The sequence below is a fragment of the Sycon ciliatum genome, chromosome 13, assembly GCF_964019385.1.
Source record: "Sycon ciliatum chromosome 13, ocSycCili1.1, whole genome shotgun sequence".
In the NCBI taxonomy this organism is placed as follows: domain Eukaryota; kingdom Metazoa; phylum Porifera; class Calcarea; order Leucosolenida; family Sycettidae; genus Sycon; species Sycon ciliatum.
Window position 1 is genome coordinate 11,201,457 of NC_088655.1, and position 13,090 is coordinate 11,214,546.

General features: G+C 45.5%; 1 protein-coding gene and 1 long non-coding RNA gene across 2 annotated transcripts; both read left to right on the forward strand.

Annotated features, from left to right (window-relative positions):
- Window positions 1-228: 228 nt before the first annotated feature.
- LOC135829534 (uncharacterized) lies at window positions 229-1,781 on the forward strand. The gene is made up of 2 exons (XR_010555850.1): window positions 229-760; window positions 1,053-1,781. It is a non-coding gene; the product is annotated as an uncharacterized LOC135829534 (long non-coding RNA).
- A 4,390-nt stretch (window positions 1,782-6,171) lies between these two features.
- LOC135829989 (uncharacterized) lies at window positions 6,172-12,053 on the forward strand. Its single transcript, XM_065342381.1, has 6 exons — window positions 6,172-8,538; window positions 8,756-9,292; window positions 9,483-9,785; window positions 9,981-10,628; window positions 10,707-10,931; window positions 11,078-12,053. Exons 1-6 carry the CDS (start codon window positions 7,984-7,986, stop codon window positions 11,864-11,866), a joined length of 3,057 nt encoding a protein of 1,018 aa, XP_065198453.1. The 5' UTR covers window positions 6,172-7,983; the 3' UTR covers window positions 11,867-12,053.
- Window positions 12,054-13,090: the final 1,037 nt, after the last annotated feature.

The following is a 13,090-nucleotide window of genomic DNA, read 5'->3' on the forward strand; positions in this document are numbered from 1 at the left end:
AGCAACACCAGCAATGCCACGACTTCCTAACTTCAAGACAACTGGACCACATCAGTCATCTGCCATAGTTGGTGCCGGCTATGTCGTCCCGTTCTATGCACGCCAGGGTCGAGATCGGTCACAACTCAAAGAGATATGTATGTATGTGTGTTTACATGCTGCTGACTAGGGCTTGTCATTTCGAGGTTATCTCTGGGCAACGACGGTTTTCTCCTGGCCCTTAGACCCCGATTCACCATGCGACGTCGTGTGCCACAAGAGATGCAATCGGACAACGGTGCCAATTTTCTTGTTGCTGATCAAGAGGTAAAAGCAGCTGTCAAGTTTCTCAACTACTCCAGACTAGCAGCAAAAAGGTCATACCGCGACATTACCTGGTACTTCAAGCCACCAAGTGCACCACACTAAGGTGGTGTGTTCTAGGTAAGGGCCAAGGCAATGAAACGACTGCTGCAAGAAGACCTTCAGCTGCTATTGCCACAACACTTTCTCACTGGCCATGCTAGGGCAACTATTGCTGCTGAAGCCAACGCATCTACAATTACTCGAGTTCACCCGAGGAAGTGCTGGGAGTTTGTGCAACGTATAGTAGATCAGGTATGGAAACGTTAGCTGAAAGAGATTGTTCCCAAGCTGGGCATCCAGGTGATGTGGTTGCTACAACAGCGTAACGCTAAGAAAGGAGACATCGTGCTTGTGATGGATGAGCACACAGCAATTGCACAGTGGCCACTTGGACGTATGCTTATGACCTATCCAGGTAAGGATGGTGTTGTGCGGATAGTAGAAGTTTAAGCTGGGAAGGTATTCAAGCATGCAGTTCATCATCTTGAGCCACTGGAAGTTAAAGGTGCAAGTACTGGGCAAACTGTGATTGTTTTCATATTCATAGTAAAGAAAAGACCAAGGAACTACAAGCTATGCTGTTGCCCCCTAGGTGACAAGCAACACCCGTCGTATGCAACATACTTTGTATTCACTGCTACACTTTCTGTAGTCTGGGCTTCATGTATGACTAACACTGCTATTAGTATTGATGTATTGACTTTCAGTCGGCTCCAGTTACAACTGCCGGTACACATGATACATGAACTGTCTGACCCCTTTCATGCATTCGTATGCAGCTGTCACCTAACACCGGCACCTTTTGTCATCTACTAGTATGTATCATTTGCCACTACGCTAGGATCGGGATGGGAGTCTGTGATCCGTAGGCGTAGATCGGTGCTTGTTTTCCTTGGTGTGTGAGTTTTAGGTTCCTGCTTCGGTGGTGCAGGTTGTTGGACTTGTTTTAGTTGAGTTAGCTGTTTGGCACGAGAATAAAAGAGTAATAACACAGTCTTCTTATAGTACAGTAACGACGTTACGTTTGTGGAATGGTGAATCAAGACGAGAGGTAGAAACATATGCTATAATGTCCACTAACACCACCAGTTCCTTGACGATCAGCTCATGCGATAACATTGCACAAAACTGGCCGACAGTACTGATGTTCAACAATTAACTGGCTATCAGCTCTAGCATGTCTTGTAGGTCCTTGGTCCTTTTCTTTCCATCCAAGTTTTCATATCCAATTACCATTGTTTTTTTGTTGTGTTTTTTTCTTCTTGTTGTCTTCGTCTTTTACTCACTCATGTGCTCTTTATCACTTTTCCTTCACGAGGGAGGTATGGTAGATTGATTCTCCTATTTCTGTGTAATTTACATGTACTACTGTGTTCGATGGTGATGAACCACGATGCATTGATTATCATGAATGCATGTGACGTGCGTCATAGATAGATAGATCTGGTTTCTATGGCTTGCGTCTATTACGCCTGACTGCTTTCCGCCTTAGGCTTGCATTCACAACGAAACGTACTATTATTTCTTCACGGCCACATGCATGTACGATGCAATGCTGTTATGTCGTTGCCAGTTCATACTGTCCTGGAGCTGGAAGAACCCGCTAGTCTTACTTCTTCTACTTTTAGTCTTTACTATCTTGCCTAAGTGGGCAGTTTTAGAAATGTTTGCAGCAGTTGTGCTTCGGTTTATAGTTATATCAGGGAACGTTAGAACATACGGTTCTCTGTGATTGTTCTTCGAAGTAGTGTAGATGAGTGCTTGTAAGACCACAATATAGCGAATGCAACACACTGCATGCTGGAACTACCTGGTCGCACACATGCGCTCTTAGCCACAACAACAAATAGCACCCGAACATATACCTTCCAGTTGCATGAGAATAGTGTTGTACATCAGCAGTACTACATGTACTAGTTCAATATTCTATCAGAACGCAAACCAAAAAGCATCATGGGAAGAAGGGATCTATGTTGAGGGGGGGGGGGGGAGAGAGAAAGAGAGAGAGAGCGAGAGAGATACAGTGTACGTTAAGATGCGTGTTGAGATGTTCAACGACAAAGTGCAGTGGATCCATGCATTGTGAGTGAGTGTGTGTGAGAGAGAGAGAGGGAGATGGATCCATGCATTGTGAGTGAGTGTGTGTGAGAGAGAGAGAGAGAGAGAGAGGGAGATGGATCCATGCATTGTGAGTGAGTGAGAGAGAGAGAAAGGGAGAGAGATACAGTGTACGTCAACGTGCGTGTTGAGATGTTCAACGACAAAGTGCAGTGGATCCATGCATTGTGAGTGAGCGAGTGAGAGAGAGCGCGAGAGAGATACAGTGTACGTTAAGATGGGTGTTGAGATGTTCAACAACAAAGTGCAGTGGATCCATGCATTGTGAGTGAGCGAGTGAGAGAGAGAGAGAGAGAGAAAGAGAGAGAGAGCGAGAGAGATACAGTGTACGTTAACATGCGTGTTGAGATGTTCAAAGACAAAGTGCAGTAGATCCATGCGTTGTGAGTGAGTGAGCGAGTGAGAGAGAGAGAGAACGAGAGAGAAAGACAGAGAGGGAGAGTGAGAGAGAGAGAAAAAGAGAGATAGAGAGAGAGAGAGAGAGAGAGAGAGAGAGAGAGAGAGAGAGAGAGATACAGTGTACGTTAAGATGCGTGTTGAGATGTTCAATGAAAAAGTGCAGTGGATCCATGCATTGTGATTGAGTGAGTGAGAGAGAGAGAACGCGAGAGAGATACAGTGTATGTTAAGATGCGTGTTGAGATGTTCAACGACAAAGTGCAGTGGATCCATGCATTGTGAGTGAGCGAGTGAGAGAGAGAAAGAGAGAGAGTGAGAGAGAGAGAGAAAGGGAGAGAGATACAGTGTACGTCAACATGCGTGTTGTGATGTTCAACGACAAAGTGCAGTGGATCCATGCATTGTGAGTGAGCGAGTGAGAGAGAGAGAGAGAGAAAGAGAGAGTGAGAGAGATAGAGAGAGAGAGAGAAAGCGAGAGAGAGATACAGTGTACGTTAAGATGCGTGTTGAGATGTTCAACGACAAAGTGCAGTGGATCCATGCATTGTGAGTGAGCGAGTGAGAGAGAGAGAAAGAGAGAGTGAGAGAGAGAGAGAGAAAGGGAGAGAGATACAGTGTACGTCAACATGCGTGTTGAGATGTTCAACGACAAAGTGCAGTGGATCCATGCATTGCGAGTGAGAGAGAGAGAGTGAGAGAGAGAGAGAGAAAGAAAGAGGGAGAGAGAGAGAGAGAGAGAGAAAGAAAGAGGGAGAGAGAGAGAGAGAGAGAGAGAGAGAGAGAGAGAGAGAGAGAGAGAGAGAGAGAGAGAGAGAGAGAGATGCACACACACACACACACACACACACACACCATTGGACACCCATCGCCAGAGGCGATGATAGCGATGCTAGAGCAGAAGCCATAGCAGCTTGTGCTGGGATTGCACCATTCAACAGCTTGCAAGGCTGAATAATTGACCGCCACTATTCAGCCTGGTCTACACCACACAGCTATGAAGTGGCTTATTCTGGCCAGTGAATCCCTACTTTTTGGTCTTTTTTCATATTTTTCCGCACACACATCACACCACATACTCCGGCATGCACTGGCTGTTGGTAACCACCCAGGAGAATGAAAGAAAAGTCAGGAGGAGTCTGACACGCACACACACACGCACAGCACAGCACACACACACACACACACACACACACGCAGGAAGAGAGATAGACAGGCAGACAGAAAAGAGAGTGGGTAGCTTAATCAATGCGCAGATGTGGATTCGTGTGAGATGATACAGAGAAGCTATCAAAGTTGACAAGATAGATCTGGTACCGTTGGTATAAGAGAAAATCAGTGTGTGTACATCCACTGCACTTGCAGACTTGAGTGTTTCTCTTGAGACGGGTGCACATGGTGCTTAGTTTCTGAGTGTCAATTGGCTCATCCTACAGGCAAGTGGTCAGTGCCTGAGTTCAATCTCGGAAAAGGTAAGTAGCTTTAGTGTGCAGTGTGGAGAAACATTATACCAAATAGGCGGTCTTTAGTAGAGACTATACCAGCAGCCTCAATGGGGGGGGGGGGGTATTGGAGTTGTTGATGATCAACAGAGTATCTGTTAGGCATATGTTGCATCCATTGGTCCTGTTCTAGTGACAGTAGGCGTGCGACCGGACAATGTTGGTGAAAGGTTTCATTACCAAATATTTTGGAGAGAGAGAGAGAGATGCAGTGGATCTACGCTGCAAGGTGGCCTGCATCACTGGAGAGAAGACACTCGCCCTGCACAAGCCTTAGCAAATGCCACGTGCAGTTCATCATCGTAGTGTAAAACAATCACCAGTGCCAGCTGCATGGCGTGCTCCATGCCTCGCATCAACACACCGTGCGGTATTTATCACATAGCTCATCATGCTTCAATGTGGCATGCATCACTGGGGAGAAGCCACTCACCCTGTACAAGCCTTCACGAGTGCTGTGTGTTCCTCATCGTGGAGTGACACCGTTTTCCAGTGAATATCTGCGTCAGGCGGATTGATGTGTTCCGTGACAAAGTGCAGATAAGTCATGCATTGAGGCAGCCTGTATCACCGGAAAGAAGCCAATCACCTTGCAAGAGCAGTAGCGAGTGCGTGTGCAGTTCCTCATCGTGGAGTACCGTTAAAACTTAAAACATGCGCCAATGGAAGTTGCTTCAGCTCCTTCTCTGCCATGATCAAGTTGCTACACAGGTCCTCACCGTGGAGTCGTATCTCTTCCAGTATACGTCAACAGGCATGTTGATGTGTTCCGCGACAAAGTGGAGTGGATAGTAGGAAGGGACGAGCGGGTTCTGGGACAGGGGGCGCCCGGGTCCCAAAAAATGGGGTATTATTGAAAAATGGGGTACTAATAGTACCCCATTTTTGCGGTGAAAATTATTTTTGGCCCGGTTTTTTTGCGGATAAAAATATGTGCCAGGGGGTGCCCCTACCTCAAAAAAAAAAAAAAAAAAAGGGGGTATTATTGAAAATATGTATTGGGGTGTTATGCTCTACCCTAAACAATAAGGTAATATGGTGTCATGATTTGGAATTCTACATGTATCATTAATTTTGATTTTTAGGGTGTGGGTAATATGTCCTACCCTACATCATAATATTGCATTCCGATGTCTAAAATATTACTATTTCAAATGTCAATGTTATCTCACTTTTTCCAATTTTATATTAATCAGAACTCATAGTTTTGCAGTATTTTGACTTGTAATTTCAATTTTTCGGATCATTTTTTTTTTTCATTTTTTTTTTTGTTCACCCAGGGGATGGCTCACGCCTGGTAGGAAGAGAGAGAGAGAGAGAGAGAGAGAGAGAGAGAGAGAGAGAGAGAGAGAGAGAGAGAGAGAGAGAGAGAGAGAGAGAGAGAGAGAGAGAGAGAGAGAGAGAGAGAGAGAGAGAGAGAGAGAGAGAGAGAGAGAGAGAGAGAGAGAGAGAGAGAGAGAGAGAGAGAGAGAGAGAGAGAGAGAAGATAGCACCCATTTTGTTCACCCAGGGGATGGCTCACGCCTGGTAGGAAGAGAGAGAGAGAGAGAGAGAGAGAGAGAGAGAGAGAGAGAGAGAGAGAGAGAGAGAGAGAGAGAGAGAGAGTCTAGCAATCAAAGATATCTTGAGAAGGTACTACCCAGGAGCGCTTCCTGGAAACTTCGATGATAGGAGATGTGTTCGAAGCCTGAATCGTCACAATTGGTTCATCCAGGTCATCATCGGCCTTGCGCTTCCGCCTTACTACAGAATCACACGAGACTTCCGGCATCTTCTTAGGATATCCTTCATCGTCGATGTCGATCGTGCCGACACGCACAACAACACGGGTTATCCTCGTCGACATGATTGAGAGGCGGACAGATTTCGTCGTCGCTTGTGTATCCCCGTCTTTTCGAAAGACCTTGCGATCATTGAGATCCTTGATGACACGGATGAGTTCCTGAGCTTCGATCTGCTCTCCACTTGCAAATGTCTCTTCGACAATATCCAGAACACCTGCAGCCTTCATCACGTTGTACATCGATCTTCGCCCGTCGTCCCAGCAGCGGAGCAGTCTGCCCGTATCGCGCCATGATGATGATCCATAATCCTCTACCCCATCAACAACGATCTTCGGTAGACGCTGGTGTTTCTCACCGCTCACGAGAACGCGCGTCGACACCCTGCACACATACTCCGCAATCTCCATGGGAGTCAAGTCCACCCGATCCGGGTGAAGAAGCATGGGTCTTAGCTCGTAGGCTGTGCCCAGATCGGTGAGTAACCGAACGGTTAATTCATCTTTATTACTACAAGAAAATAAATAGAACTTCTCTACATATGGTTCGGAGGTTGACCAGGCCGACATCTTTGATCTGGTAGAGAGAGAAATTCTGGAGACGGTACTCGATCATCCAATGGACTCAAAAATGAATTGTGAACCAAAAATGAAATTATATCAGGTTTTATAGGTCCCGCCAAGTCCCGTCCCGCCGGGTCCCGCCTCCGGGAAGGTGACGACCTTGGAGAACACGGTGAACACGGTGCGCGCCAAAAACCAAAACGTTGCTCGCGACATGCCGTGTCTTTTTTGGTTCGGGTTTGGAATCTTTCCATTGACATAAGTCAATTAGTTTTCCATCTATGTCCGTAATCGAAAGGTCCATGAGCTGTAGAATTTTTCTAGCTTTCCTCTCGTATAATTCTTTTCGACATACAACAATTCTTTCTCGAACTTTTAGCTGCTGGAATACCGGATTCATCTTGACCTCAGATGCACAGATCATGCATCCATGCATTGACGTCACAGTACATCATTGCAGCACTGATTTCACTGTGAAGTGTGGAACATGGGTCAATGCGCGATAAAAGGATGAACGTGATTTCAGCGGGAAGTGCGCTAATTGGTCACATGTTTTCAGCGGGAAGTGCGGTAAGTGGTTAATTGTTTCCAGCGGGAGATGAGTGGATTGGTTAATTGAAAAACAACCAGTTATTCCGAATTCAACTATTACGAAAACCCTATAAAAATAGATCCTCGGTACCTTGTCAAGTCATTGTGTGGTTGTCCGCCACCACCCCTGCTCAGGATGGAACCCCTTCGGAAGAAACCTCGTCAGTCTTTTGATGTAGTGAGATCATCTGATCTGTTGCAATTCTTTAGTTATTGTCCTGATCAAGAGTTTGCAGATGTACTAAAGTTTTTCTCTCATGTTCTACCGTCGCTGGAGCTGCTTCTTGAAGAGAATATTGAGCAATGGGGTCAGTACAAGTGTTCTTTGGTAGTTCAGGTGGTGATGCAGAAGCTGAATCCTGCTACAGGACAAATGGTTTCCAACACATTCTTCTTCCGATCGAGTACAACGCTGGTGCTCAACACCATGGAGCTGAGGGACCTTCTCAGTAGGATGATTGCTCAGATCAACGCTCGTCTTGATGATTTCGTTCGTCATGGATCAGGTTGGGTAGTTGAACGGATTTCCTGTTTACACATCGAAATGTCACGCTATTGTGTACTTGGAGGAAGTTCGTACATCCCCTTGCCACCGGAGTTGAAGTCGAAGAAGGCCATTGTTAACGTGCAGAACACTGACAACAAGTGTTTACTGTAAGTATAGCAGTGGGGTTTCAGTGTTGTGTTATGGTGTATGGATTGAACTGTATGCCGCCTGTCCATGTCTTATGTCATCCGTACTTTAGATGGTCAATACTGGCTGCTAAATTTTCGGCAGACAAGTCTCGTCCATGTCGTCAATCGTCGTACGCAGAACATGCGGATACTGTGGATGTGAGCGGCATCGAGTTTCCAGCAAAACTGGAAGACATACCAGTCATCGAAAGACTGAACGACGGTCTTTACATCAACGTCTTCGGATATGAAGAGAAAGTCATATATCCGTTAAGAATTTCTCAGCAACCGCAGTCCGCCATCAATGTATTGCTCATCCAAGACGAACGCAATGACGTGGAGGTGCAGCACTGGGTGTGGATAAAGTCATTCAGTCGTCTTGTTGCTACTGGAGCACGTCGAGCACATTTCGTCTGCTTCAGATGTCTCTCAACACACGTCACGGAGAAGGCATTGAATAATCATATGATGTACTGCAGTGAACATCCTGAAGCTACGGTGGAGATGCCAAAGGCTGGCGATAGAGTGATGTTCAGGAATGTGAACAAGCAGCTTCAAGCCCCATTTGTAAGTAGAACACACTGTGGTCTGTTTTTTTTTTTTTTTCTTTCTTTACTGCACATGTTTCTTGACTCTGATTGTTCACCTTTCTGCTGTTTTACTCGGTGTTGTCTCTGCAGCTATTCCTAATTCTCTATCTGTCTTTTCCGCTGTTTTACTCGGTGTTGTCCCTGCTGCTATTCCTACTTCTCCCTCTCGCTCTCTCTCTCTCTCTCAAATGCAGGTGATCTATGCCGATTGTGAGGCCTTCATAGAACCTCTGTCCACTGTCAAGAAAATCGGTCATTCGACATTCCAAAAGAACAAGCATGTAGCCTGTTCCTGTTCGTACATTGTAGTACGATCTGATGGCGTCGTCACGAACCGTTTCTTCTACCGTGGAGAAGATTCTATGTTCTGTTTTCTGCTGTCACTTGAGCAAGAGGAGGAGATTATCCGTGATGAGCTTCTAGCATGTAATGCTGGTCAAATGATCATTTCAGAAAGTCAGCAACGTGAATTTGAAACGGTAGTCTCCTGTTGGATCTGTGGTGAAGCGTTGGGTAGCGATCGTGTACGTGACCACTGTCACATCACCGGTGCTTACCGTGGTGCAGCACACAACCATTGTAACCTGAACATGCGGATTGAGCCGTTCAAGATCAAGATTCCTGTGATCTTTCATAACTTGAAGGGATACGATTCTCATCACATCATATCTGCCATTGGGAGAACGTCCACTGATGAGATTACGTATGTGAACGAGAAAGGACAAGAACGGGTACGTTACATATGCGTGGTGTGTGTGTGTGTGTGTGTGTGTGTGTGCGTGTGTGTGTGCGTGGATCATGATGTTTTTCTAAGAAGGAAGATCATTACTATGTTGGTACTCACATTCACGTTTATATGATTGATATTCATCTTTACAGCTGCACCTTAAAACTGTGTCTCCTCTTTTTCTTTCTTCTCAGACCAAGCGTCTCGGTGCTATCAAAGTGGTTCCCATCAACAGTGAAAAATATGTCACATTCGGATGGAGACAGTTCCAGTTCATCGACAGCCTGGCATTCTTGAACACCTCCCTAGACCGGTTGGTTTCGGCTACACCACCAGATGCATTCGCCCTTCTATCCGCACGATTTCCAGACGAGGATGAACGCAAACTGTTGACACGAAAGGGTGTCTACCCGTATGAATATATGGGGTCGTACGACCAATTCGAAGAAACGCGTCTACCACCCAAGGATGCATTCCACTCAACGCTAACGAACACGGTGAGTAGTGTGACAGATATAGTAGATCTTTCTCTCTTTCTTTTTTCACCATCTTACTTCGAAGTACTAAAATAAGACAAAATGTGTTTGAACGCTTCCTACAGCTTCATACTAAATAATTGATTGTGTGGGCGAACTACTAAAATAAGTTCGTTGATTTGTTTTTCTTTTTGGTGTACATTTTCTATTCCCTAGGGTATCAGTGATGAAGACTATGCCTATGCGCAAACAGTATGGACTGCGTTTGACTGTGAAGATCTAGGAGACTATCACGACCTCTACCTGGAGACTGATGTGCTGCTGTTGGCTGACGTTTTCGAAAACTTCAGAAGAACTGCTCACGCAACCTATGGATTGGATCCCGCTAATTACCTCACCTTACCGGGATTTGCCTGGGATTCGCTGCTGAAAATGACGAAGGTGTCCCTTCATCTCATTTCCGACATTGACATGTTCAACTTCATTGAGCATGGCAAAAGAGGTGGCATAAGCATGGTGTCCGCTAGACACGCCACCGCCAACAACAGATATCTATCGGAGTACAATCCAGACGAGCCGTCAAGCTTCATCCAATATTTAGATGCGAACAATCTATATGGATGGGCCATGTCTCAACCCTTGCCCGTGTCGGACTTCTGCTTTGAAGCAGTGACGGATGATCTTCTGGAGACGGTACTCGATCATCCAATGGACTCTTCGACGGGATACATGGTGGAGTGCGATTTAAGGATTCCAGATGGTGTGCATGACATGATGAATGACTATCCGTTGGCTCCTGAGAAGATGAAGGTGACACGAGATATGCTTTCTCCATATCAGACCCACATGGCAGAGAAACTAATGGTAAGTCATGGTCTATCTGGTGGATATGCTTGTATTAATCTTCTAAGGTTTGTGTATATCTATACTGTACTCTTGTAGGTGACCGGTTTGGAAGCGAAGAAACTGGTGCCAAATCTACTGGTGAAAGAGCACTATGTTCTGCACTACAGAAACTTGCAGCAGTATGTGTCCTTGGGTGTGGAGATTACAGATGTGCATCGTGTGCTCTCCTTCACACAACACCCATGGATGAAGCCATACATCGACACTAATACTGACCTGAGAAAGCTATCAACTTCTGATTTCGAGAAAGACTTCTATAAGGTGGGTACTCCACATCATGTGTGTGTGTGTGTGTATTTAGCGATAGTGTGGGATCTAGTATGTACTGGAAGTGTGAATGACCTGAAGATAACAGTTTTCTTATTGTTGTTTTTCTTGTCTTTTCTTTGTATGCCTGTTTATCATAGTTGATGAACAATGCTGTATATGGCAAGACCATGGAAAACGTTCGAAACAGAGTAAACATCAAGCTCATTCGTGAACAGGATGAAAAACCACGTCTCCAGAAAAGCATCAACAAACCTTCGTACATCCGCAGTGTAGCCTTTGAGAACGATCTGATAGCAATCGAGTTTGCCAAGACAAAGGTGACTCTCAATAAACCCATTTATGTGGGTACAGCCATCCTCGATCTGTCGAAGCACTTGATGTATTCCTTTTACTATGAAGTTCTCCTACCCCGCTATGGACAAAATGTACGTTTGCTCTACACTGATACTGATAGTCTGATCGTACATATTCAAACGGATGATCTGTACACCGATATGTCAAACAACATAACAGCCTATGACACATCCAACTATTCACCATCCCACCACCTGTACAGCACGGTCAACAAGAAGGTGGTAGGGAAGTTCAAGGACGAACTAGGTGGCAAACCCATCAAGGAGTTCATTGGTTTGCGGAGCAAGATGTACGCATACCGCTGTGAAGACAACGACGACAATGGCAAGCGTGCCAAAGGTGTGCAGAGAAGCGTGTTGAAAAACACCATAACCGTCGATGATTATCGAACATGTCTCGTCGAGGAGTCTCAGCTGAAGAGAACAATGAATGTTCTTCGAAGTCGACGACATTGCATTCACGGAGAGGAGCTACACAAGATTGCCCTCTGTGGATTCGACAGTAAGCGTTACATTCTGGAGGATGGTATCAACACCCTGGCATTCGGACACAAGGATATTCCAAAGCACTGAGGGATTTCCACACATACTAGAGCATATGTCATATCTTCTCATGAAATACATTGTAAATACTATGCGATTCATAATATTCACGTTAATCCAAAGCATGAGCTACATTGTACATATGAAATGCTAATACTTTTTGAGATCATTCACATCCTTCTTTGTTAACCAGGTATGGAATTTTTCGTCTTGATAACCCTTCCATTTGACGAGCCGACTGTTCTTGTTGTATTCCAACACCTTATCGAATCTCAATCCTGTGTGTCTGGCATGTTGTAGCTCAGCTCCATAGAACTGTCCTTGAATGACTTCTCCCATCAGGTCTTGAACACGATAGGTGTGGGGTACAGTGGGTAGGACATCGTTTACCACGAACACTTCCTCTGTCCAGTTGGGCGTGTACCCTTTCTCGAAATGACGTTTAGCCACAGCCAAACGCACATCATCACCCACTTTGAATTTAGCTGGTGATTGCTTCGAGTGTACGTCTGCATCTTTTGGTTTTCCATCAAGAGAAGCTTTCGTGGGACTCATGCCGATACTGCGATGTTTCGAGCTGTTGTACTTGACCATAAGCTGAGGAAGGACGTCAAGATACTGTGTCGTAGCTTTCTCCGTGAAATGGCGCCACATTCTGCCTTTCAGTGTTCTATTGAAGCGTTCCACCACCACGGCTTTTCCTTCGTTGTGAGTGCTGTACATGATGATGTTGTGATCCTTGACCCATTGCTTCATTGTTGCATTGTAGAACTCCTTGCCTTCGTCTACCCATAGTTTTTGTGGTACCCTGTTCGATGTTTTCAGGATCAGGTCGAATGCATCCCTGACAGCAGAGCCAGTTTTGGTTTTCAGGGGTACTGCCCAGGCATAGCGACTGTACAGATCGATGACGGTCAGCAGGAATTTGTAGTTCTTGTTGCTTCGGGCAAACCGTTGCATATCCACTAGATCGGCACTCCAGATGTGATCCACAGACCTGCTCTTCACCTTGCGTCTTTTGAAATGCACTCGTCTGGGTTTGTGCAATTCGTTAGCCAGTTGCGTGTGGAATGGTGTGGACTGCGACTTCTTCTTCTGTCTTCCATCATGAAGTGCTTTTTGCACTTTCGTATCCCACAAGGCTCCACCACCTCGCAAGGCACCTAAACTGAGAACCAGTTGATCGTTTTCCAGCTTTTCATCCTCATCGAAGACTCTTCGGAAAATTCGAAGTGCTTCATCCAGACCATATTT

What these genes read in the sequence shown, in the direction of transcription:
- LOC135829989 (XM_065342381.1), top strand. Translation starts at nt 7,984, where the DNA reads ATGGTGTATGGATTGAACTGTATGCCGCCTGTCCATGTCTTATGTCAT. An exon ending in AGCAGCTTCAAGCCCCATTT is followed by an intron (nt 8,539 to 8,755) that starts GTAAGTAGAACA and finishes TCTCAAATGCAG; the next exon opens with GTGATCTATGCCGATTGTGA. An exon ending in ACTCAACGCTAACGAACACG is followed by an intron (nt 9,786 to 9,980) that starts GTGAGTAGTGTG and finishes TCTATTCCCTAG; the next exon opens with GGTATCAGTGATGAAGACTA.